The 25,155-nt window shown below is 57.7% G+C and overlaps 1 protein-coding gene across 4 annotated transcripts; it reads right to left on the bottom strand.

Moving 5' to 3' along the window:
- Positions 1 to 7,595: 7,595 nt before the first annotated feature.
- AMOTL2 (angiomotin like 2) lies at positions 7,596 to 25,149 on the bottom strand. Of its 4 annotated transcripts, none has more exons than XM_081234801.1 (10): positions 24,949 to 25,149; positions 21,625 to 22,419; positions 18,590 to 18,887; positions 17,402 to 17,546; positions 16,942 to 17,034; positions 12,979 to 13,274; positions 11,887 to 12,194; positions 10,889 to 11,106; positions 10,143 to 10,322; positions 7,596 to 9,393 (listed from the first exon to the last, which is right to left on the bottom strand). In XM_081234801.1, exons 2-10 carry the CDS (start codon positions 22,356 to 22,358, stop codon positions 9,335 to 9,337), a joined length of 2,331 nt encoding a protein of 776 aa, XP_081090927.1. In that variant the 5' UTR covers positions 22,359 to 22,419; positions 24,949 to 25,149; the 3' UTR covers positions 7,596 to 9,334. The 4 variants fall into 4 exon arrangements, with proteins under 4 accessions (XP_081090927.1, XP_081090928.1, XP_081090929.1 ...); XM_081234802.1 differs by having other exon boundaries at positions 10,143 to 10,319; XM_081234803.1 differs by lacking the exon at positions 24,949 to 25,149 and adding an exon at positions 24,273 to 24,349.
- Between the last annotated feature and the right edge of the window lie 6 nt (positions 25,150 to 25,155).

Below are 25,155 nucleotides of genomic sequence, written 5' to 3'. Positions count from 1 at the left end.
CCTAATGGTAAAAACTAAATGCCTTCCCCCTAAGATCAAGACAAGGATATCTGCTCTCACCACTTCTATGCAGTATTGTACTAGAAGTTGTAGCCAGAGCAATTAGACAAGAAAATTAAATATAAGGCATCCATATTGGAAAGGAAAAAGTAAGGCTCTCTCTATTTATAGATGACATAATCTTGTATATAGAAAATCCTAAGGAATCTGCTAAAAAAACTAATAAATAATAATAAATTACTGCACACAACAAAGGCTCAGGCCCCTGACACAAGCTCCCCAGTGCTGCAAAGACTTAACCAAAGGGCTAGAATAAAAGACAACAACTATTTATCACCTGCTGCTCCATGACAGCTGGGTTTTCCCCAGTTCTGTTCCAGTCGACCTTGGGTCCCAGCATGTAGGCCAGCACTTCTTGTCATGGTGACCTACTTGTTGGGAATGCAAAAGGCTGTCTGCTCCTGGCCTTGAAGCAGCTCCTGGGAGCTCTGACACATTCCTGCCCCAAACTGATCCCACTCCAGCCTTGACCTCCTGAAGGCCTGGTGGTGAGGGGACAAGCCTGCTGCTTACTCCTGTGGGGCTGTGTTGGCGGGGCCACCTGAACACATGAGTGAATTTTGTCCCATCTGTCTGTCTGCCACTTGATGTAGATACCAGATGTTTTATCCTAGTAGAAACTCTCTTGGGAAGAGTGAGTCCATGTGTAAGGAGCATGTGTGCATCTCTGGGGGTTTGTATGTGGTGTGTGCACGGGTATGGATGTAGGCCCACAAGGCTATGTGTGTGTGAGTTTTTGTGTGTGTGTAAAAGTGTGCATACCCACTTTAGTGTACCTGAAGGTTTACCATGGATGTTGGTGGGCAGGTGTGCATGTGGCCAAGCCCTCAAGTATATTTCAAGTCTGGGCGTGTGTTTGGTGTGGAAGTGTGTGTATGTAACTGGATGTGAAAGTGTGTTCAACAAGAGAAGGGACTCTCGCCTGTCCACTGTGCCACATATCTGGGCTCAGATGCAGAAAAAAATCAGGTGGAACCTTCCCTGCAGTCATGGCCCTGCACCTATGTGCACAGGAATGGAGCTCAAATCACCTCCTGAGCTGGAAGTACCTCTTCTGTGCAAAGCTGGAGGTGGATGCACTGAGCAGGGAGGCCCTGCCTTAGCTTCAGATGGATGCTCTGAGGGGGTGTGGATCACCCTAGGCCCACCCTGGGGGAAGAGCCACCCCGGGGAGCTGAAGACCCTGCAGGATTCAGAAAGGTCATCCTGGGGGATCCCCATTTCTTCCCCCCTTACAATGCTCCCTCACTTCCTGCTCCCCTGCCCCTTTCCCTCAAGAAGCTTCAACCAAAGTCCAATCTTCATACACATGTGTGACTTTCTCTGTTACCTCCTTCAAATCTTTGCTCAAATGTCACCTTCTCAATAACCACCCCTTTAAAACTGCAACTCTCCCCTTAGCCCCACTGCCTTACTTTCAACTCCTCATGTCTCTTACACTCCTATGTTGTTTTGTTTTTTTTTTTTTTTTTTGCGGTATGCGGGCCTCTCACTGTTGTGGCCTCTCCCGTTGCGGAGCACAGGCTCCCGACGTGCAGGCTCAGTGGCCATGGCTCATGGGCCCAGCCGCTCCACGGCATGTGGGATCTTCCCAGACCGGGGCACGAACCTGTGTCCCCTGCATCGGCAGATGGACTCTCAACCACTGCACCACCAGGGAAGCCCCACTCCTGTGTTTTTCTCAAAGCTCTTTTCATCTTCTCGCACAATGTGGACCAGCAGCAGGAGAGGACGTGAGTGTAGAAATGGAGAGTAAGCATTTAGAAACTTCTGTACTACAGTACCTATAGATACTTCAGCATCTATGGCAATTTGACATTGCCCTGAAATCCAAATGCAGACTGGAAAAAAATAAACTGGCTTTTTGCCACAGAGGGTTTAAAAATCATTGTTCTAACACACCTATAAAATTTATTCAGTTTCCTGTTTTTCTCCCCACCATCCCACTGCTGCTTGAATGCAAGCTCCACAGGACAGGGATTTTGTCTGCTTTGTTCCCCATGTTCTCCTAGGACCTAGAATAGTCTGGCACATAGTGGGGTCTTAACTGATATTTGTTGAATAAGCAAACTGGCAGAGATGGTCTGAGAGGGTGAAGCATCATCAGCTCGACATGGGGTAGGAGGGCAGCCAATGCTCCCGGAGCCCCTTCCTGCCTGGTCTGGCTGTGGGCACAGGGCTCTGGTCTGAACCCTTGTGAATTGTTCTTGGGACTCAAGTACCACAGGGCATGGCTGGGAACAGTCATCCTGATACAAAGAATTCCACGTTGCGCCTACACGGAGGGAGCCCGGGGCTGGCAGGGGCAGGCAGGAGCGGCTGTCTTGGAGGCGGAGGGAATTGGGTTCCACCAGCTGTTCCCATGGCTGGGGCTGGCCGGGGCCCACGTGGCCTGCAGTGCCTGGGCCTGCCTCACGGGCCAGCCATCCTGCAGGGCCGGTTCTGGGCTCACACACCCACGGCCACCTGCTCAGCTACCCCCCTCCACCTTGGCCCAAGCCCTCGGGCTCCACCTCTCCTTCTCTGACCCCAAGACTCCACCCACAGAATCTCTTTCTTCCTCCCTTAGCTCCAGAATGGTGGGGTCTGGCCAAGGAGAGGGGCATCGGCCCTCTGGCCAAAACATCCTAAGAAGCTACTGTCCAGGAAGTGTTCAGGGCCACTTGTGACCTCAGCATGGGGACAGGAGGAACCTCTGTGTGATTGAAATTATATATTCTTTTTTTTTCCTTTGCAGTACGTGGGCCTCTCACTGCTGTGGCCTCTCCCGTTGCGGAGCACAGGCTCCGGACGCACAGGCTCAGCGGCCATGGCTCACGGGCCCAGCCGCTCCGCGGCATGTGGGATCTTCCCGGACCGGGGCACGAACCCGTGTCCCCTGCATTGGCAGGCGGACTCTCAACCACTGTGCCACCAGGGAAGCCCTAGTCAACACTTTTGACCACCCCTGCGCTTGGCTCAGGATGGAATATAACAGTAAAAGAGATGGTGGGAACATAAAGGTGTTTGGACACACAGTTGGCCTTATTCATCACTGTACCCTCAGTGCCTGCCCCAGTGCTGGGAACATGGAGGGCACTCAATAAACATCTGTAACACAAATGAATGAATGAATGAATGAATGAATGAAGAGATGGCCCAGTCATTTACAGAGAAATAGGATGGAGTAAAGAGAAGTCAGTCTTGCTGAGTCAGAGAACCCAAGCCTTAGAGAAGAGCTTCTGGGAAGGAGGGCTGTTTTTCTTTATTTTATTTTTCATTTATTTATTTATTTATATGATCACCTCCTTCTTTTCTTTTTCTCTCTCTCTCTCTCTTGGCTGTGCTGGGTCTTCATTGCTGCACGCTGGCTTTCTCTAGTTGTGGTGAGCCATGGCTACTCTTCGTTGCCGTGAGCGGGCTTCTCATTGCGGTGGCTTCTTTTGTTGAGGAGCACGGGCTCTAAAGCGCAGGCTCAGTAGTTGTGGCACACGGGCTTAGTTGCTCCGTGGCATGTGGGATCTTCCTGGACCAGGGATTGAACCTGTGTCCACTGCATTGGCAGGCGAATTCTTAACCACTGGGACACCAGGGAAGTGCCAAGCGAAGTCCCTTTATTTTAAATTAAAGAAGGTTGCTGTACTTTTCAGGGTGAACCTCAGCTGTGGCTTCCTCAGTTAGTCACTCCATGGTTGTGATTTTGGTATTTTTGCTGCTGATGCAACTCGCTGTGAGGATTGCCACAGCACATTGTGTTGAGCAAGCAGAAGCTGTAGAGGAGAAATGGGGCAGGGCCTCCTGGAGCTGGAAAAGAAGGCCAAATTGATGCAAGAAGAGGCAAAGCAGTGCAGGGAACTGTCCACATTGTTGCTCAACCACACCTGGAATGTGGCCGCAGGTAGGAGCCTTTGGACTTGCAAGGGGCATTTATCCTGTGACATTTGGCCAGCTCAGAATCAAAAGCGGACAGACAGGCCCCGCCACCATCAAGTTGGCATGGCTCTCCAGGGCACCTGGGGAGCCGACTGTCAGATGTCCGTATGTCCCCACACCCACCCTAACCCCATGGCCCCACCAAACTCTGGCTAGGGGGCTGGAGCTTTGCTCGGTGGGTGAGAGCAGGGGGCGGATATGGGCCAGCCACGGGTCTGGTCCTCTCTGCAAGGCCTATTGTCCGGACTCTGTGGCGACATCTCTCCGCCAGACTCCAGGCCTCCTGGTTGTAGGCACCTCTGCCCCAGGAGAAAGAGCTGGGTACCCCAGGTGGGTACCCAAAAGCAGCCACTCCTTGTGTCCTGGGTTGGAGTAACTGCAGCTTCATTGATCCCCAGCTCCGTGTGTCATCGGAGAGAAACAAGGATGAGCCCAAATTGAATCATGGTGCCTCCCATGGCACCGTTCCTTTGGATGCTCGATGCCGGAAGCCCAGATGCAGACTGACTGGGAGGTTAATGAAGCTTATTATGCCTTGAGGCGCTCCCTTGAACAAGCCCCTTCCAAGACTCTAGAACTCCTCTTGTATTTGCCATTTTGCATTCTTCTTCTTCAAGGGGGACCCCTCAAATGATATAAACTTCAGGTCCCACAAAACTGAACCCACCCCTTGACTCTGTAAAATCTTGAGCAGACACTGGGTGCCTGGTGGCTCAGCGCTTGTGGGCCTCCTGCCTGAATCTCAGACCAGGACTTCTGCCCAGCAGCCTGGGGGTCAGATGGCGGAGGGCTCCAGCTCAGAGCAGGCAGTGTCCTCTTTGTGGCCCAGGGTGGGTGTGCTGGAACTGTCGGGCAGGCCCAGTAGAAGGAGACCGTCAGCTACAGGAAGATCAAAGCGTCATCTTGAGAAGAAGGAGCCGACAAGTGTGAATGCACCAGATCAAATAGCACTTCTAATTATGTCCATATGGCCTATTGGCGGGGCGTTTGGTGCTAACCCATGGTTGACTGCTGGCTTAAAATGGATGCTGTGATATAAAATACCCTGAACTGTACACTTTAAAACGGTGGATTTTATAGTATGTGAATTATATCTCAATTAAAAAAAAAAAAAAAAAAGGAAGGCTGAGATCTGGGTTGCTGTGGAGCTGGGTTGCTGGGTCCCAGCTTGGACCCAGACGTGGCGGGCCCATGAAGGCACTGCTTGGTGCCAGGGCTTCTGGGCTGCTTCTTGAGGCATCGGTCACACACGGGGACCAGTGTTCAGGGACTACTATGTCCTGACCGGGTCCTCACTGAGCTAGGAGACAAGACGGTGGCACTGCAAGCAAGGTTCCTGTCCAGCTCAGGTCCCCGGGGCCCGTGGAGGGGCTTCAGCCACTCCTGGGCTACTGGGCCCCAGTTTGCTGCCTGCATCTTGGCATTTTTCACCAAACCCTCTGAGCCTGGTACCTGCTCTGCTGGGGCCAGGGGAAGAGTTAACCATTAACCTGGAGGTGAGAGAGAGGAAAGGGCTGGGACAGCGCCCACTGGTTGCCTTCCCGCCCTCTGGGGCAGTGGGGGCCCCTCCTGAGCCACACTCCCAGCCCTGTTAGCGGAGGTGCTGGGTGCGGGCAGGGCAGGCAGAGCAGAGCTGTCCCTCGCAGAGGAACTGGGCCCCCAAGCGCCCGGCAGAGCCACCTGTGGGACACAGGGACTGGCCCTGTCGTGGCCCAGGCCCCCTCACCGCGGGTGCCCGGGTACATGGGCAGACACTCCCCTCCCCAGGGCCAGTCCAGCAGCACGCCCCCAGCCCAGAGCTTTGTTAGTTAGGCTGCATGTCAGATGGCACTGAGAAAAGGGGTTGACCCTTTTCTGAGAGGACACGGCCCCTCACACCCACGGGTGACCCTGTCGCTAGACGCTGTGGTGACCCGGCAAGGACACCAGCCAGAAGATATCGGTGCCCCTCCAGTCTTTCTCTGTGGGACACACTCAGGCACACACGTGCACATACACATACACAAATGCACATGCACATGTGTGTGTTGGGCACACTGGTTTCTTCTACCCCCTGGTCTGTGCCAAGGAAATATTAAAGTGACTCTTCATGGACTGGCTCCTGCAAAAGGCACAGATGCTTTGCAAGCCTCTGGCCCAGGTGCTGGGGGTGGGATGGTGCGCTCGTCAGGCCTTATAGCACCGGGCCTGAGCTGCCCTCCAGGGCTTTTTTGGTGGCAGGTGGAGGTGAAGAGGAACCTTGTGGCCAGGCTCTTCTTTGGAGCGTCCTGCCACAGGCGCTGCCGTTTTGTCTGGACACCACATCTTAGCGAATGTCTCTGTGGGCTGGTGTGGCCGAGGGAAGCAGATGGGAGCAGCAGCTCCACTGTTCGGGCCACCTCCGAGGACCAGGCCTGCATCTGAGGAGGGCACCCTAGCCATAGTCCACATAGCAAATCACAGTCCGGGGCCTGGTAAGATGGGCATCGATGCTGCCCACATGGTGGGAGGTGGCCTGGAGGGGCTGGGGTGGAGGCGTGGCCACGGGGTGCATTGTGCTGGCCGGGGAATCTGGGGCCCATCGCTATCGCCAAGTTGCTAGAAGGTCCTTGGATGTTCCCCATTCCTCCAGCTGTTTGGCTCCATCTCTTGTGGGCAGGTCGGCCGGCTCGGGAAGCTGATCTCTAGGATCCTGCTCGGATACCCATCAACATGGCTGCTGAGTCCCTACACCAGCCCTGAAAATACTTCGCTCACTGCCGTGGAGGTGACCATTCCCATCACGGGCCTGTCTGGCTGCCCTCTGCCTGGTGGTTGGCTTCTGACTGACAGCCTGATGAGGAAGCTCAGTGTGCTGACTGGCTCATGGCAGCAGGGGCTTTGTTTCTGATACAAGGACCCCTGAGATTGAGATGGTTTTCTCTTTCGTGGTTTGGAGCGATACGCTTTCCCGGAGCCTGGGCAGGAGTGCTGAGGCCACAGCCAGGGAGGGAGGCTGAGCCCAAGACCCTGCCGCCCACGAAGACCCTCTGCAGGGCTCCAAGCAGCACGGCTCCCTGTCCCTTGGATGGTCCCAGACAAGGACTCCATGCTGGGCAGGGGGAGGGAAGGGTAAAGCCACCTTGGGACACCCCTTCCTACTGTGGAGTGAGCACAGCGTGTGGGCAAACAAAGCCGGTTAGGACAAGGTTACCTGGGGAGGCCGCCGCTCTGCCGGACTCTCCCAGACGGAGAGAAATGTTCTCTGCGGAAAGCCAACCACATCCTCATTCCAACCTTGTCCTTAATGCAGCCCCACACACTCCCAGGACTTGTGGATCCTAGAAGACATTACACTGTGTAGCCTCCTAGCCTTGCAGATAAGGAGGGACCTGCCTTGCCCAAAGGTTTCCCACAATCAGAAAATGGCAATCAGCCTTCACTCCTCTTGTATGAGAAATGGCAGCCACCCTGAGCTGGTGGTTTATGGACATGCTCTGGTCAGTGTTTAAGAACCAAGGCGTACAGGAGCAAGGGGTGGACGAGTAGGGGTCCAGCTCAGTGCTGAGAGTGGGTGGGGACGTTGACATGGGTGGCCCCCCCAAAGTTCCTAACCCCTCTCCTTTCCCTCTCAGTGCAGTCTCTCACCTGTGCAAAGACACCGCTTTTAATTAAAAATTTTTTTTTTATTAAAATACTGTTATACCCAGTGGAATGCAGCAGCAATCCTGGTACAGGGTGGCATAACAAAACAGCCATGTTTACATTTTAAATATTTACGATAACTTAAACATACAGACACACATCATGGTCTTTGGCAGAAAATGTTCACAGCACAAAAAAATACTTTAAAAGAAATACCAAATATTAATCCAAAATATATTAAGTTGTTTTTTTTCTTCCACAATATTTTTTTGCCTTTTTTTCTTTTTTTTTTCTTTGTAAACAATGCATATGAACCAAATGCATTTTTCAGCTTTCAAGAGGGGTAGGGGGATTTAAAAAAATATGCAATTGTCCAGCAAATGCAAATGTTTAAAAAGGAAACTTGAGGAACCATGGGAATAAAATAACACATATAAAACCTAAAAACGGTAAAGGAAAAAAAAAAAAAAACACAAAGATTCAAGGAGAACTAAAAACAGTCAAGACAAACTGCTAAAACCCACCAATCGCTCCTGGGGCTGAGCTGGGGGCCTCTTTTAAGACCAGAAGTCAAAGTCACGGCCACTGGCAGGCTGCCATTGGATGCTTCACTCCAGTTCGCAAGCGCCAGCCCTGCTTCAGGGCGCTGGGCACGCGTGGCTCGAGGGGGCAGCCTCGCGGCGCCATGCTGTGACGGGGGCTCCATTCAGAGGACTGACTGAGTCACGTCTCATGGACTAATTTTCACCAGCATAGCTCCCTCTCCCAATCCCTCCAGGGTGGGTGGACAAAGACCCTGATGAGAACAAGCCCATGTCTCCAGTTTCCTCTGGGAGAAGTGGTGCTGGGAACCCCACCACAGCAGACTTGTGTGGTGGCTCACTTCACCTGCCTCAGGGCTCATAACCAAACTGACAGGATGTCCCAAGGACAGGAGCTGTGGAGCCATTTCAAGAGGCTGGTGATGGGGGGGGGGGGTGTCCCATGGGCATTTCAAACAGGGTTCAAGATGGGGAAAAAGACAGCCAATATCCCGTGGATCAACTGGACCACGGGCCAAGGACTTGAGAAGGGGAGATAACTGGGCGGAACCGTGACAGCAGGGATGGGAGCACAGAACGAGGGGACACGTCTGAAGCAGCCCGCTTCCGTCTTCTGTTCCACAAGGAAGGGAATTATATACAAACCGCACAGCGCATCCCAGTCCTCTCCAAGTGAAGGGGTGAGGCTGTGGCCTCGACGGGCCCCACAAGATGCAAGTGTGGGTGAGCCCAAGGAGGCAGTGAGGGGCTGAGGAGGTTGGGGGGCCCACACTGAGCCAGGCCCGACTAGTGAACCAGCCCACCTGGCGTCCACGGGCAGCCATCCTTGGCAATCAGCCCCCAAATCAACATATCCTGTCCCTCTCTGCCCGAGTGTCCACGGGGGGTGCAGAAGGGGCTACTCCCTTCTGAGCTTTCAGTTGCTACCCCGGCAGCAAGCCTTGGGCTGCAAGCAGGTTAAGGTCCAGTCCTCAGTCCACATGGGCCCAGGAGGAATGTGGGGCTAAGCAGCAGAGTCTTCTGGGGGCCGGGTGCTCACAGCTCCCCTCTGCTCTGCAGCATCCTTCCTCAGCTCCTGGGACCAGATCGGTCAATGGGAATGAGTGCTGGGCTGGGGGAGGGTGAAGCAGCCGCTGGAGGGGCTGCTGGAATGGCCACGTGGCAGAGGGCAGAGGAGAGCAGGGAGTGGTTCGGAGTCCCCAAGGCACCACCTCCTTTCAGATCAGTATCTCCACCATGTCCGACAAGTCCTGGACTCTGGATGTAGCAACAGAATCTGGAGAGATAAGAACACAGGCACATGCCAACGAGCATTACCACACTGCTCTTTTAAATCCTACCACGTTTGAAAGATAGGATCTATCTTCACCTTTTCCCAACTCGGCTGCCCAGGTCGCCATAACTTGGCCAACCTAAGCACAAAGCTCCGCTCCCTCTCGGCTCTCTGTCCAGACCACCAGCCTCCAGAGTGGAAGACGCAGTTGTTTACAACTTGGAACTGGTTGGAGGGCTCGGAGGGAGGGTGGAGAGCCCCAAGGGAGGGAGGCTGCCGCATTCTTCTCATGCCTGTGGTTTTCTGAGATGGTGAGGCGCAGGCAAATATGCAAAGGCTAATGTGAAAGGGAGCAAACACAGTAATGGCATCTTCTCAAATTTCTCCTTCCCGGATTCTTTTTAAACAAAGTCTTCTAACTTGCGTGGAAGGGTAACTCACCAAGCTCCATTATCTTAGATATTTAGACTGGCAATGAAAGAAGACTTCCAAAGTGAAGATAAAGAGCCTCCCAGGTGGATCTGTCTGTAATCAGGGTTTTCAGTTCCCCTATTCATGCATCCAACCAGCTCTCACATGTACTGTGGTGGGCCTCACACCCTGCTCACCCGTCCCTGTGCAGGGCTCCCTGTGGAGTGTGGGCAATGAGTGGGGCTGGGTCTGGGAATAAAGGGTCAGGGGCCCCAATTCACACCCCAACATGCCCTCAGCCCCGCAGAGAAGTCGGGGGGTCGGGGGGAAAGGGGACTTACCCAGCAAGGCTGTCCTCTGGCCACTGCTGCACCCCAGAAGGCCGTCGGGCTCCAGGCCCAGGCAGGCGGCGGCGCTGTCTGGGGGGCCGTCAGTCTGGGTGCTCCCATCCCTGCTCCCGTGTTTGGCGTGGGCAGCTAGGGGAGCCTCGGCCACTGGCTCCTCCGCTGGGGCCCTGTCTGCTGGAAAGGCAGGAGGTTCACAGTTATTGCCTTGTCCATAAGATGGAGCCCCCAGGAAGAACACCCCTACTTAACTGTACCTATGAGGGATGCGAATTGCTCTTGATTTGCAAGAACTTCGATTACAACTAAACGCTCCTGTTTCCAAATGGGAGTAACTATCAGGTTGGATTGGGTTCCAAAAACTTCGAGTAGAAAAGCCTTTCTTAAAGGGCTGTAGATTAAATCTTAAAACCAGTAGGGACTCTCGGATTTCTGTGGCATCTGCTTAGAAGGGGGAGTGGAAGGGCTGGCCCAGAAGGTACATCTGTACAGGGAGCTCTATTTTTACTTAGATGGTAAGTGGCTGGGGCCAGGGTGGTGGAATTTCCAGAGATGGGGGCTACAGCCTGCTTCTTCGCACCAGGGGGACAGCTGTGGGCTGCAGGAGCACTGGAGCCAGAGTATAAGCCAGCTTCCCTGGGTGAGGGGTTGGGACGCCCTGGCTCCCCTGAGCCTCAGTTCCGAGAGGAAAGGCCTGAGAACACCCTAGCCTCTGCCTCTGCCGCTTACCCGCCTCCTCTCACCTGCAGCCAGACGGGCAGCGGCATCCACCTGCCGCTCGCTGGAGGAGAGCCCTTGCCAGCCCTGGGCTCCTGCCGCTGCAGCCACGAAGATAGAAGGCACCGACTTGGCGGGCCTCAGGGAGCCCTGGGTGGCCTTGCCAGGATCTTTCCTGGAGCGCTGCTGAAGGACCTTGATCACCGCATCCTTCTCCAGGATCTGGGCGTGGAGCACCTTTAACCTGAGGGGTGAGAGGCCAAGCTTGCATCTTCAGACCTACAGATCCAACAGCCCCATCCTTCCCGCCTTGTAGACGTTGGAGGGAAAGCCTTTCCTACGACCAGGCTGGGCTCTCCTGGCCTTGCAGCAGGGGCCAGGAGGGGGCCTTCAGAAATGCCGTCACAGCTCTGGAACTGGATCCTCTGAAAGTTGCCCGTGTGTGAAGTGCTGGGCCCTTGTCACACCAGCAAAGGCAGGTCATCCAGGGGCAGGTTCTGGGTTCATCCAATGACAGCAATGGTACAACCCCCATCCTGGAGGACCACCCCCAGGGCTGTTGACCAAATAGGCTCAGTGAACGTGCTTGCGCTCTTGAGCCAGGTATAGGTTAAATGGAAATCTTGTGGGGCCTCTGAGATTGTTTTTGGAGAGAAAATACTAGCTCCCCCCAGGCCGGGGGCCTCAGCCACATTCCTTCTGGGGGTGGTACATGGTGTGGACTCAGTGGGAAAGTCTTACTCTCTGATTTACATGGGGGAGGGGGAGGGGATAGAAGCCTAGAGCCTTGGACGGCATCCAACAGTGGGGTCTCCTGGGCAGACCAAGGACTTGGTTGGTACCTCTGGGAAAGAATACGTGTATGACGCCAGCTATGCCCAAAGCATGGGGGTCAGTTCAGAAGTAGGAGGGATTGTTAGGCCAGGTGGGGCAAGGGGTGTTTATCACGGATTAAGGACAGGGCAGGGACTTGACATCGCCAGCCCCCTACCCCCACCCAGGTGCCCGGCCTGTAATGCCCAACCTGCTTTCCATCTCCTGATGCCTGTGGCCACCGGTGAGCAGGCCCTCGTTGAAGCTGCTGCTGGGCGAGGGCTGGGGGGAATGCCGGATGAGAGTGGTGTCGCGCTGGGCGGCAGCCGTGGCCGCCGCATCCATGGCAAACTGCCTCATGGCACGTTCCTCCAAATACTTCTGCTCCCACTTGGTCATGTCGGCCTCCAGTGCCAGGACCTGCTCCTCCTTCTCTCGTAGCTGCTCCGAAAGCCGCAGGGCACTGAGTTCCGGGGACCCACCGCCGCTACTGCCGCCACCGAGGCTGCCTGCCTGTCTCTGCAGAGAGAGGAGCACCGCGGTCAGGGGCGGCGGCTGGGGCGCGTCGGCCCCAGGTCCTCGCCTCCACAGGAGGACTCTCACCGAGCCTCGGGCTTGGTCAGCCTCCCCGTACACTCTTCGCAGCCCGCTTCCACCCAGAGACAAAGGGGAGGCACGGGTCCCCACACCCCCGCCCCAAATCCTGTGGCCAAGGGTGTGAGAAGATCAGGTCTGCCTTTGCATAGTGACCACATACGTTATCTTCCAGTCTGGGAAAGGGGTGCAACTCAATGACACTGCGACAGCCGGTGTAAACTAGGACAGGACTGGGCAGTCCAGGAGGTCTGGTCACCCTATCTCTGTGGGAAGGGTAAGGCTGGGAGTGGAGACAGAACCCTATCTGGTCTGTAAACACAAGAGCTATTCACACAGTCCGAAGTGAGGATAAAGACTCAGGATCTGGGTGACTATCTTCCCCCAGGGTCCTGAGGAGGCACACAAGAGGTGGCTAGTCTCCTCCACCAATGCTCCTGAGTGACTTTCTCTAGAGACCAAGTGTGCCAACCCGTGCTGCTGCTGAGGGCAGAGGCCCAAGTCTTGAGTCCCTGAGGTCGGCACACGGCCCAGTGGCAAAGCCTCTGCTAAGACCGGTGGCTGGGAGGGGCCTTCAGCAGGGCCGGCACGGATCACCCTGGCTTTCCAAGGGGGCTCGGCTGGACCTCAGCAGGGGCCTCCCGGGGGCTGTAGAGCCTCCTCTGATGCTGCTCCAGCTGTGCCACCTCCGCGGGTCTGCCCAGCTCACCTGCTGCGCACGCAGGGCCTTGAGTTCCTGCTCCAGGCGCGTCCGCAGCCGTAGCTCCAGCTGCTCACGCTTCTCGCAGGCAGCCTGTAGCTGCCCCAGGGCCTGCTGCAGCCGCTCCACCTTCTCCACGTAGGCCTGCTTCTTCCGCAGCTCCTCCTCGGCTCGCGCCGCGCGGCCCTGGGCGTTGCTCAGAGCCTGCTCCAGCAGCTCGGCCCGCCGCCGCTGGTCCTCGATGGCTCCGCGCAGCAGCGCCACCTCCCGCTCCAGCTTCTCCTGCTCCTGCTGCTGCTCGTAGCCTGCAGGGACAGAGGGCGGGGGCCCGGGCAGTGACGACAGCCACCTCGCTGGCCCCACGGAGCACCCCCCCACGCACTGGGCTCTGGGCTGACCACTGCACCAGCACGACTGCATCTTATCCTCCCCACAACCTACGAGTTAGGTACCCTTATTAACCCCACTGCATGGGCCGGGAAACTGAGCCTCAGGTTAAGTCACGAGTAAATGACAGCGCCAGGCCGGGGCTCTTGCAGTAGTCACTGGGCTACACTGCTCCTCTGGTGGGACGTGGCCTTGCCAGGAGAGAGCCCCAGACACTGCCCACGTGCGCCAGGTGTCACCATTTCCAAAACACATTCACGGTTCCCCTCGAGCCTCACGGTGACACTAGAGACTGGACCGGTAGGAACTGTGACGCCCATTTGCAGATGGGAAAACGGAGGCTCAGGTGGACTGTCGCGTGGTCATCATTCAAGTGGAGGAATTAAGGAAAGGGGAAGAGACCACCGTGTGCTGCCCCAGGAGCCAGGCACCTACACATCTTATTCCACCGAAGCCTCCAGTAACAGTCGCTTGAGGCAGGATTTGTGACCCCTCAACTTAAAGGGGAGGAAACATAGGAGGTGAATGGTGCTGCCAGGATGGGGACCCAAGTCCGTCTGCCTCTGAAGGACCAGGCTGCTTGGCTGTGGTGCAAGGCCCTCACACCTAGAGGGCTCCCGAAGTGGGCTCCAGGGCTCATTCTGTGGACCCAGGCGCCCCTACCCGCAGAGTGTGTGGGCTGCCCGCCTCGCTGGAGGGCGGAGGGGGACAGGCTCTGGAACCTGCCGGGTGGACTCAAAGTCACTCTCTAGAGCAGCACCATGATAGCACGGTGGGATTTTCTGTTGTAATGGACGTGTCCTACACCGTGCCAACCAGTGCAGTAGCCGCTAGGCATGAGGGGCTACTGGGCACTGGAAATGTGGCTAGTGTGAGGGAAGAGCTGAATTTTTCATTTCATTTAATTTTAATTAATCCTTGAGCCATCTTTAATCTTTGTACCTATCATATAGGGCAGTACAAGCTCTGGAATAGCAGAGTGAAGGCTTGGGACCTGGCAGGCAGAAGGGAGGATTCATTTACTCAGGGCCCTGGGGCAGAGAGGGGGGACACAGGCGACTGACCCAGGTCAGCTCTGGTTCACTCTGGATTTCTGAAGGCTGGGTCCAGGCTGGCCTCATTCTTTGGGGTGGAGGGAAAAGATGGCAGAGCTCAGTCACACTGGAATTGAGCCTTTCATCCCAAGCTGGCCTGACACCTGAGTGGAGTGGAGGGGGCAGGCAGGAGTGCTGACTGGGACTTTGGACCTGGAGATAGTGGCTCCGTCCTGGGAGGCCTCACAGAGCCCAACAGCTTACAGAGTTTGCAGGAGGTCTGCATCTCATCCCAGTCTTATGATGCCCCCATCTTACAGCCTCAGAATCTGAGGCTCAGTGGGAAGAAACTGCCCAAGGGGGACAGGGCTGGGAGAACCAGGCCTCAGGACTCAAGGCCAGCTCCCCAGGGGGGACAGAGCCTGACCTGAGCTGGAGGTCTGTATGGCTTGCCTTGTAGGAAAAGCAGATGGCACTGGTGATAGTGGCCACACTTCCCTACTAGTGTTGACTGACTCCAGAAAAAAGGTGAGATCAACCAGAGGCATCTTCCCTGAGAATTCTGGTTTCCCCATGGCTATTGGGAGCAAGGGAGGGCTGCATGGCTTCCGTCAGCCCTTGGGGAGGATCCCCAGGACCCAACCTTTGGCTTCCAGAAGCTTCCTGCCACCTCCCACACCTCTAAGGCCCTGCCAGGGGCTGGGAAGCCTGAGCCCTTGGCCATCCCCAGCCACCAGGATAAAACTCTGGGCCTGTCTGGCGGGCAGAGGGCAGGGGGCGGGGGCGCTCCCAGGCCGGGGTGGCCGCGAATCCGGGAGACAGGGCGAGCGAGCAGTGAAGGCAGCAGGGGGCCTTTCCCCCTGGGAAAGCGAGGCCCCACCGGCACGTCCCAGTCCCTTTGTCCCAGTGTCCTCCCTCCTCCCGCAGTGCGGGAGGGCGGGGCGCGGGAGGGAGCGGCGGTGGCGGCGGGGCGGGGCGCAGCGGAACAGCCCGGGCTCAGGAATGCCTGGCATCCAGGTCACCCGCCGCTGCCAGATTAATGGCTCCAGCCCGGAGCCAAGAACAGCCTGGCGCTCGCTCCCCGGGGAGCGGAAACGCCTCCAGGCCGGCCTCCCCCCTCGCCCCTCCCCTGCCCGCTCCCAGAAACCCGCCGGTGACTTCCTTTCTTTGGCAGAGCCCGGCCCCCAAAGTCGGCCCTCTACTACAGGGCGCCCCATTCTGCCCCCTTCCAGAAACCCGCCCTCTCCGGACTCCCAACGGGACCCCCGGGGCCGTCCCCTCCCCCCTCTCCCTCACCTCCACCACCTCCCTCCCAAGAGACCCTAAGTCATCGCCTCCAGCCAGTACAGCCCCGCCTGCCCCCTGCCCACCCCCAACCCCCAGCCCTTCAGTGCTGGGCTCCGGTCGGCCCTGTCCAGGGGTTGCCAGCACAGCTCAGCCCTCAAGCTGCCCCTCCACTTCTGGACACCCCCTAAGTATCCAGCTTCAGCACAGCAGGCTTTCTGATGGGCTCCTCCTTCCTCGAAGCCACCCTCGCCCGGACACCAGCCGCCCCCACTCCACTCCTTTGCAAACACCCTAACGCCACTATAGCACATAGTAAGAGCATACAGGAGGAGTTTAATAAATAACTGCCTCTCTGTCTCTTCTGACCGCTGCAGCTTCTTCCTCCTGCTGAGCTCGGGGCTCCCTTTGTCCTCCCCCTCCCCCCAAACTCCCTGCTCGCACCTCCACTTGAGCTATCCTGCTGCTTCTTCACCTGTCGCCTGCTCCCCACCCTGCTACATCACAGAGCCCCTCTCTCAGGCTGCTGGGGACCTCTCCTCATCTCGCCTGCGGGGCCAGGCCACGCTTGTTGCCTGGAATCCGGGGTGGGAAGACCCTGCTCCTTCCTCAAGCTCACTGCCTCTCTTGACCTCCCTGCCCTGGCACCTTCCTGACCTGTTCCTGCTGTGCTCCACGCTGGCCAGGGGCTCAGCACAGCTGTGCTAGTGAACAAATGAGTGACTGAATGGATGAGTCAACAATGAACTCATCTGTTCTTCAAGAAGCCTCTGACCACCCTCTTTAGGGGATCCTCCTGAGCCCCTTCTTTGGGCTGCCCTGGTGGTTACGCTCCATTTTTGGCTGGTGCCTCCGCCTGTTATGGCCCAGCCTCACCCTGCTCCCCGGCTTCCCGCATTCCCCCTGGGCACCCCCTGCGAGACTCGGACGCTTCCTTCTCTCTCATCCCACCTGTCTCCAAGGCTCTCTGGCCTCCCCCATGCTTCGAAGGATACCGAACCGATGGTCAGCACCACAGCTCAGCAGACCACAGCTCCCCAGCTACCCCTCTGGACCCACTGATTTCCCCAATACACAGAGAACCAGATCTTGTTCCTCTTCAGAAACTACCCCTCCCCCAGGTCTAGTCCACTGCTGGGTGCGTAGTAGGCATTCAATAAACCCAAGCTCCAAGCACTGCTTTGTTAGAGGAGGCCGATCCTCCCTGTCCAGAGGGGCTGTCCTGGCCACACCTCTGGCCAGGCTCCTGAGTGGGACCCCTACTCACTTTCAGCCAGCAGCTTGGCCACCATGTCCTGACTGCCTGCCTGCGCTTCCTGTGTCTTGCTTGCCAGGCGCCGGTTTGCAGATTCCAATCTCTCTGTTTCAAATAAAGAAAAGAGGTTTTAAGGAAAAATGTTTGAATACAGGTGAAGCTGCCTGCTGAGGTGTCCCCTCGGTCCTATCTGTCGGGCTGCATTCTCCAAGTTGGGGGTGGGCTCATAGGGAAGCCCCAGGTCATCCTGGGCCACATGGGTGGGAGCTCCATGAGGGGCCCTAAGGTCTAGAACACAGAGAAGCATCTCTCTATCAAGGTGGCCCCCAAGGAGTCTCAGCCTAGTCCCCTTTGAGTCAATTTACACTATTATCGCAGAGGACAGAGATTCTGAATTACTCCCTAGAACGGAGGGATCAAGCTGTCCGCAGGCACTCCCCCACCCCCCGCCACCTGGGGAAGCTGTCCTCACCTCTCAGGTCCCGGTTGAAGTCCTGCAGTCGCCTCATCTCACTGTCCATCTTGTTCCGCATAGTCTTCTCCAGGGCCTCCCGCTTGGAAGAGGCCCTCGTCAGGCTCTCGTGGGCCTCAGAGAGCCGCTGGATTTCGCTCTCCAGCTGCAAGAGGCAGACAGCAGAGCTGAAGGAAGGGGAGGGCTCCCAGGGAGGGAGTGGCATCAAGGTCCCCTCCACAGACCCCGGCTGACCTGCTATTCTCCATCAGAAAGGGTGAGAGAGGAGAGGATCAAAAGCCACAGCAAAAAACTCCACCTAGTTCTGGTGGGACGGGCTGCAGCCTGTATAGCCTCTAGAGGTGGACCAGACTGCTGGAACAGGCAAGCGAGGGTCCCCTCAACCGTCCCAAGGTCCTGAGCAAACCCAAGGCCAGGTTCTCTGGAAGTGACTGCCTGCAGCATGACTAAGCACAGCTTTCTGGGGCCCACTGTCCAGAAAGAAGCATCTTCCTTTTGTCTGGCTTCGACTGAGAAATCTGAGCACAGTGGGCCCAAGAGTGGGCACTCAGACTCCAACCATGGTGTGGAGGGTGGACTTATCTTGGACACCACAGGGCGGCCTCGGGAGGCCCGAGGCCACCTGCTGAGGCTGAGCGCACAGCTGGTAACCCTTCACTAAGAAGGGAGCACCAGACCCCAGCCTGAGCCGCCTCTGCTTGGAGGATCTGCCTCTCCAGCCATCGCCATCCACCCCCGAGGGCCAGCCTGGCCCTGGCTGCCCCGCCCACTTGGCGGCTGGCAGGTTCCGCACGTGCTCCCCGCTGGCCTGTGATTCCAATAAGTCGCTCGTTTTTTCCAAGAGGAGGGGCTTCCTCTGTGGCCAGGGCTGGCCTGGAACAGACTTGCTGTTGTGTGGGGGATACAAAGGGCTCTCTGTGGGAGGTGTCCACGGGAGGGGGTGTGTGCAGGGGAAGGGTGCGAGTGTGGGGGAGCCCTGAATGGGCTCTTTCTAGTCACCACTGGGCAGCAACTGCTCATGCTCCAGGCCTGCTGTGCCGGCTGCTCCCCAGCTGTCTGGAGTCAGACGGGGGGGGGGTGCACGAGGGATGGGGGTGGGGGCTGAGGGATGGCTGCGAAGCCCAGCCAGGCCAGCCCCACTGGCGTCCCTTCTTCCCCCTGCCCCTCCGAGGCCCCAGCAGGGCCTACCTTCTCGATGCGGCCGGCCTTCTCCGCCGAGCTCTCCAGCTCCCTCTTCAGTCTCTCGTTGTCCCTCTGCAGCCTGGCATTCTCCCTCAGCACAGTCTCCATCTGGGCCAGGTGGGCACTGCCCGAGGAGGCCTGGGTGCTTGCTGGGGCCTCCACCCCGGGTAGACTGAGGGAGCCTAGTGGGCCCTGGCTGAGGGGAGCCGGGGATGGGGGCGGGGGGTGCTCCTGGGGCTGCTGCAGGTACTGGTACTGCTGCCGCTGCTGGAGGAACACAGGGGGCACCTGGGCCTGCAGGATCCTGGGGAACAGAAGAGTAGGCGCTCAGAGACCGAGAAGCCACCCCGAGTCGCCCCAGCCCGCTTGGGCACACAGCCTCCCCACAGCGCGAGGCCGCGACTGGTGGGGAAGGCCTTTCCGCATGGCGTCCCCCAGACCTTCAAGGGCCAGGGGAGCAGGGCTGCAGGGGATTACCATGAGCATGCTTATCTCATGCCCAGCCTCACTGTGGCCGAGGCCTTGGGGATCGGCCGGAGCAGTCCTAGCAACCCGAGCTTAAATAAGAGATCTTGAAAAGCGCACTCTTGACCCTTCTCATCAATAGAAGGCTCTTTTTGAGTGTGGAGGTCACATCCATCGTGACTGAACACACAAACTTCCAGGCCCCTGGGCCACTTGGTGTCTGGTTCCGGCCCCTGGTGTCAGGCCCTGCGCTCACACTCACTTCTTCTCCCTCCTATTTTGGGTCCCGTCACCCCTTGAAGAAACATTTTGAGAAGACTGCGCCTAAGGTTAGAGCGGCGGGACAGATGTCAGGGGTAGAGTCTGGGCTCCAGAGTCTGACAAAACAGGCATTCAAACTCCGGCTCGCGTTTAAGCCCACGGTGCGGCAGGACGCTGCTCAGTCCTGAGGGTAAGCTTCTCAGCCTCAAGGGGCGCCGTGAGGGCTACATTTGCCTGGCAGAGCGCTGGGCCTGCAGTGGGCGTTCCCACAACGGCGGCCCATCCTCCCTCTCTCCTAGTGGAGACCGCAGCTTACTCTCTGCTCAAAGAGTAAATGTGACCCAGACACTGGATTTTCTGGGCCGTCGTGGTTGCCTCAGGACTATGACACCAGCCTGAGTTTAGGGACAATGTCCTACTGGTGTAACGTCAGCCTCAGGGCCCCAAGTCAAGGGAAGGAGCAAAGAGCAGGAGGCCTGTGGGGTCACAGAGCCTTTCTGGGGCCTCGCGGCTCTAAGTGTAAAAGAGCCGATGGCCTCAGTTTCACCAGGAACTTTCCCAAGTCCCGGAAGCCCCACATGGGTGCATCACCTCAGCACCCAGGCCCGCCCTTCCCCTCACCCCTCCCCTTCAGCCTTCCCCCTCCAGACTCCGGCTCCCCTGCCCCTCTTACGACCCTGGGCTATAAGAACAGTCCCTGGCCCCAGTTCCCAGAAAGCAAGCCTCATCGGACCAGCCAAAGGAGAGGCCGGCAGATGTGTTTCTCTTACTGCCCAAGGTAGAGCTTCCAGTGACAGCTGAGAGTCCCCACTGGAATGTGCAAACTCTCCCGGTGCTGCTAAATGTGGCCTCTTGGGGTTGCTTCTTGAACTTGCTCCCCCTGCCCTGGGCCAGGCACACACAAATGGCATTCTTTGGGGATGACGTGGCTCCAAGAAAGAATAGAGCCTCCTTTCCTTCACACTTGCTCTCCCTTCCCCTTGTTTGCCCCTCCCCCTCCCTCTTTTTTTGTTCTCCTGCGAACAGTCTACTTCCTTTCCACGATATTATCTTTTCCTGACAGGGCTCAATAAGGCTGGTCCAAGAGAAGAAACCACGACTCAGCTTCCGAAACTCTCCCAGGACGGAGCCCTGAGAAAGGAGATAAGGCCGGGGGGCCTGGGAGGTGGAGGGTGGCGCAAACCCACAGGCTCCATCTTCTGGTGCCTTCCCTCCAAGCTAGCGCGTCACTCAGTGCTCGAGAGCTAAGAAAGGCGTCTCTCCCGGGAAGGGGCACACGGCGGGCGGGGAGTGGGTGACTAAGGGAGGCCTCGGCAGGCATGAAGGGAGCCAGACGTGGACCTCGGGCCATCAGAGGAAGAGGGAGCCTGCAAACCTTCAGGCTCCTCTGGTGGGGCTTCCTGGACCCCTGTGCGGGGGAGATGCAGGGCGTGTGAAAAGGGCGTGTGTCAGCTTCTCAGGAGAAGGCGCGGGGCCAAGCGAGAGTCTCATTTCTAGGAACACTGTTTCTGCAAACTATCTGGGCTTCCTGCCCCTCCCGGGCATCCCTGTTTCCATTCTAGCCTCTAGAATCCATTCTCTACATGCAGCAGAGGAACCTTTTTAAAAAGGTAAAAGCCAAACCGCATCCTCTAAAGGCTTCCCCGCACACCGAGAATCAAACACTAAGCACCCCCCCGCAGCCTCTCCGGAGCCTCCACAGAAAGGGGCTCATCTGGACCAAGAATCCTCTCCCACTTCAGGCTCCAGCCACATGGACCACACAGAAAAACATGAAAGGAAATGAATGGTAGTAGGGACAGGGCAGCTCCCGCCGCGGTGTAGGAGCGGGGAGAGGTCCCTAAGGAGGCCATCCGGTCCTTTCTTCCTGCCTACAGTTAGGAATGCCTCCCAGTAATCACAGAAAGCAAACATGTCCACTTGTTCTTAGAAACCTCCAGAGAAGGAGGTCCCACCTTCTTCCCACTTAACTTGGAACCAGTTTGGCAATGATTCCCCACCCTTGTCTTTGCAAGTTCTCTCTGAAACCCAACCTTTAACCCCCTGTTGTCATTCATAGCCTCTGAGAACCCTAGTTACTCAACTGCTACAGCCAATTAGACAATGGTGTCCACCTCCAAATTAAAGGAAGGGATGCTGCTAACTTCTCATGTGACCCTGGCTAAATCCCTCTTTCCTTCCAGCATTAGCTCCCACCTTGGGAGGGAGAGGGTATCATCGGCCTTCCTCTGGAGCTCGCCAGGCTTCTGGAGGCTCTTCACCCTGGGAGAACTACGCTGGAAGCCAAGAGCTTGAAGACCGAGGTGGGCAGTTACCTTACTTCCGCATGCTGGAAGTGCGGGCTGCCACGGGTGCGGTACCGCGGGTCGGTGACAGCGGAGGTGGTCTCATGAGCTAGCACGATGTGTGGGTACTGAGGTGGAGGTCCGCGGGGCTCCGGGCCCTCGGCAGGGGTGCCCCTGGGCAGGGGTCCCTGCTGGTTGCGGGCCAGCTGGGGGAAGCTGTGGGAGGCGCTCATGTGGCTGGGGGTACGGGCCCCGTTCCTCTCCAGGGACAGCTGCAGGAGCCGCTCGCTCAGGGAGCGCACGTGCCCGTGCCTCAGCTCACGCAGGGCCTCATCCTGCCTCCGACTGACACCCGGGGCCCCGCGGGGATCCCGGTCCCCCATATGTGGCTGGGGCCCCGCCTGCTGGGCCGCATAGTACTGCGAGTGGGCTTTGGCCTCCTCATAGGTGGGCAGCTCCTCGCCCTTGCCGGGCTGTGGGCACAGCCGGTAGAGGCTGTTCTCTGCCAGGTGGGTCTCGGTGCCCTGGTGCTCCTGGCCCTGGGGCTCCTGCCTTGTGGCCTGCTGCAGCACCTGACTGTCCTCGGGGGCCACGATCTCCAGGGGGGCCTGGGGGCTCCCTGTGCCCCCAGCCCCAGCCCCACCCCGCAGGGCCTGCTGCTGGATGGCCAGCAGTGTGCGGGTCTCGGTCAGGTTGCCATAGCGCAGCTGCTCCTGGATGAGGCGGTGCAGGACCGTACCCGAGGAGTCTTCCAGTGTCCTCATGCTTCCTGGGCTTGCACACAACCGCCTGGACAAAGGCCAGCGGCACCTGGCCCCAGAGCACCTGGGAGGAGAGAAAGAAGACCACTCAGTGGGAGCACATGGGAAAGGGGGGGACTTTCCATTACTGTCTGGTCAAAGGCATAATGGTAAAGAGCAAGGCTATGGAGGGGCGCACAAGCCTGGGTTCAACTGCCAATGCTGCCATCTACTGATTAAGGCAAGTCACTTAACTTCTGAGCCTCAGTTTCTCCATCGGAAATATGGAAAGAATAACGCTACCCTCACGGAGTTGAGAATTAAAACAGGCAATGGCTGTTGAGCTCCTGGTGTACTGTAAATCCCTGGCAAAGGACCGCCATTATAATCATATTCATGGAGACTGACTGTGCCTAGAGAAAAACACCAGTAACCTAGACACCAGGAACCTTGGCCTCCTGCAGTCAGCTTCCCATCAAAAAGCCTGATGAGAGACTCTAGCGCAGGCCTAATTCAGCTCTAACCACGGAGCCTTCCAGTCCAGGGGTGGACAGGGCCCCAGTTTATTGGCAGGTGATAAAGAATGAGTCCAGCCTGGTAGAAAGAAGCCCTAGGCAAACAGCCCCCAGGACCGTCTAGGATGAAGCATGCCTGAGCGCCGGCCTTGGCACAGCTAACTCACCACCCTTTACTCTGCTGAGCCCTCCCTCCCTGGGATGACCTTGGCAGTCACTCTGCAAGGTGAACAGGAAGAAGGAAAAAATGCATCTGGATTTGGCGAATAAGGGATGAAAGAAGAGAGACTATAATAGGACGATGGTTTTGTGAGATGAGGCAAAAAGGTGCCACCCATCAAGGTTCGTGGGCCAGTCACATAGTCTGTGTGCTGACAGTAAGTGCACACGTGCTCCAGGAAAAAAGAAAGGGTGGCCCGATGTCTTCGATTTTATGATTACCACCCCCAGCTACACACACACGTGCTCCTTGGAAGTGCCCTGATGGCCCTCTAGGCACGCAGGGGATGATGGGCCCTCAGCATCTTGACATCGGTAACACCACTTGAGCCGACTGAAGAAGTAAGGGAGCGAGCGGGGAGGCTCTCGGCTGCAGGGAGATAATATCTCCTGAGGAAGGTGTTCCCTTCTGAGCCTGGGCTCCCAGTGGCTCATGGCCTGGCAGGCTGCCCACCTCACCCAGCTTCCTTTCCACAGCCTCCTCTACCACAGACCTCCGAACTGGGATTCAGGGAAGACCAAACAAAACCCACACCTCCGGAGGTCCTGTGTGCATGGGAGGAGGGCAGTGGGAGGAACGCAGCCCTTCCTCTGCCCCAAAACTAGCCCCAGTGCCCTGCTCCAGGTAGGGCTTGGCCGACTGGCAGAGCAGCCATTCCACTCCCTCCTCCCAGCTGCCCAGAACCGGGGAGAGGGAGATGCGTCTGGAGGGTACTCTGTATTCATCCTTCCTGGCACCCTCTCATTCCCCCCGCCCCAAACACACAAGGAGGGGAGATGCAAGACTCTAGAGCTACCCGAGGCAAAACAAACCGGAATCAATTCTCCCTAGCGTTTCATCCACGGGGCATTCCTAAGTTAATCACTGTCTGGGCTGACTGCAGCCGAGGAGGACCGGAGAATGCAGCTTTCCGGACAGATTCCAGGCCCTCTCCCCACCAACAGCGTGCCTGGGTGCAGGGAACATCTCACGCGCCTCTCATCCCGCGTTTGTCCCGGTCAAGCCCCTCGGATACACATCCTTTCAGCTGAGCCGTTACTAAAATCTGCGCCCGCGACCCGGGTCGTGCACCCCTGCTGCGCTAGCGCGCCCGGGTCTCTGAAACACCCTCTGCTAAGCAAGCACGCAACTCCGGCCTCTGCCTGGTCTCACGCTCGCGTAAGGAACCAAAGCGAAGTCAGACCGCACCCCATCCCGCCCTACCCGGACTCCTGGCTGACTACGAGCACCCGGTGGCCGCCGCTGCGCCGGGAGCGGGGTGGACGACGGTAGCCCGTGGTCCGGAGAGGTCTTTAAGCGTCGTGGAGCCGCCTCCCTCCCTCCCTCCCGAGCCCTCTTTGTTTTCCAAATGCTCCAGCGCTGACGTCAGCGGGCTGGACGGCAAGCTGCATTCTTTCTAAGTGAGAGCCAGACCGTGGCTCAAGAGAGGATTTTCCAAGGAAGACAAAGAGGAATTCTTGGGCTAGTTGGGGGGCAAAGACACCTGTAACCCCTACCTAACCAAATCAGTCCCCAGGGCGCTGCAAATTGAGCTCCAAGCGGCGCCTTCCGCCCAGATCCGCATCACCTGGCATCCCCTCTTCCCGACCCGCGACCCCAAACACCCACTACGTTCTCCCCAGAGGCTGCCCCCTCCTCCAGTCCCAGCGGACCCGCGTGCCTTCGAGACACTCCAGGCGACCCGCGAGACACCCCCGGGCGGAGCGGCCCTTGCCCTGCTTCGCGGCTGCCGGAAAAGGCGCGCTGTGCCTTGGAGGACGCTGGGTCCGCTCCGCTCCCGCTCCCGGAAAAGGCCGGGCTGCGGCGGGGCTCGGGCTTCGTCTGGGGCGAGTCTCTGCGGCCCCGCGCGCTCCCCAAAGCGCCGAGCGGCCTTCCTTACCGCAGTAGCCCGCGGGTGCTCGGCGCGGTCAGACCCGACGACCCGGCCCGGCCCTGCTCGGCTCAGCGCGGCGGTCGAGGTGTGCTCTCGGCCGTGCCGCCGACGCTCTGGCCGCTTGGGCCCCAGCACGCAGCCCCAGGGTCGGCCAGCGCCGGAGGCGGCTGCTATGCCAGGAATGTGAGAGTTTCAGGTTCCCCCTCGGGATCA

This window comes from Mesoplodon bidens (genome assembly GCF_964165515.1).
Source record: "Mesoplodon bidens genome assembly, chromosome: 5".
NCBI lineage: Eukaryota > Metazoa > Chordata > Mammalia > Artiodactyla > Ziphiidae > Mesoplodon > Mesoplodon bidens.
The sequence above is the reverse complement of the archived record's forward strand: the minus strand, read 5'-3'. Positions and strand labels throughout refer to the sequence as shown.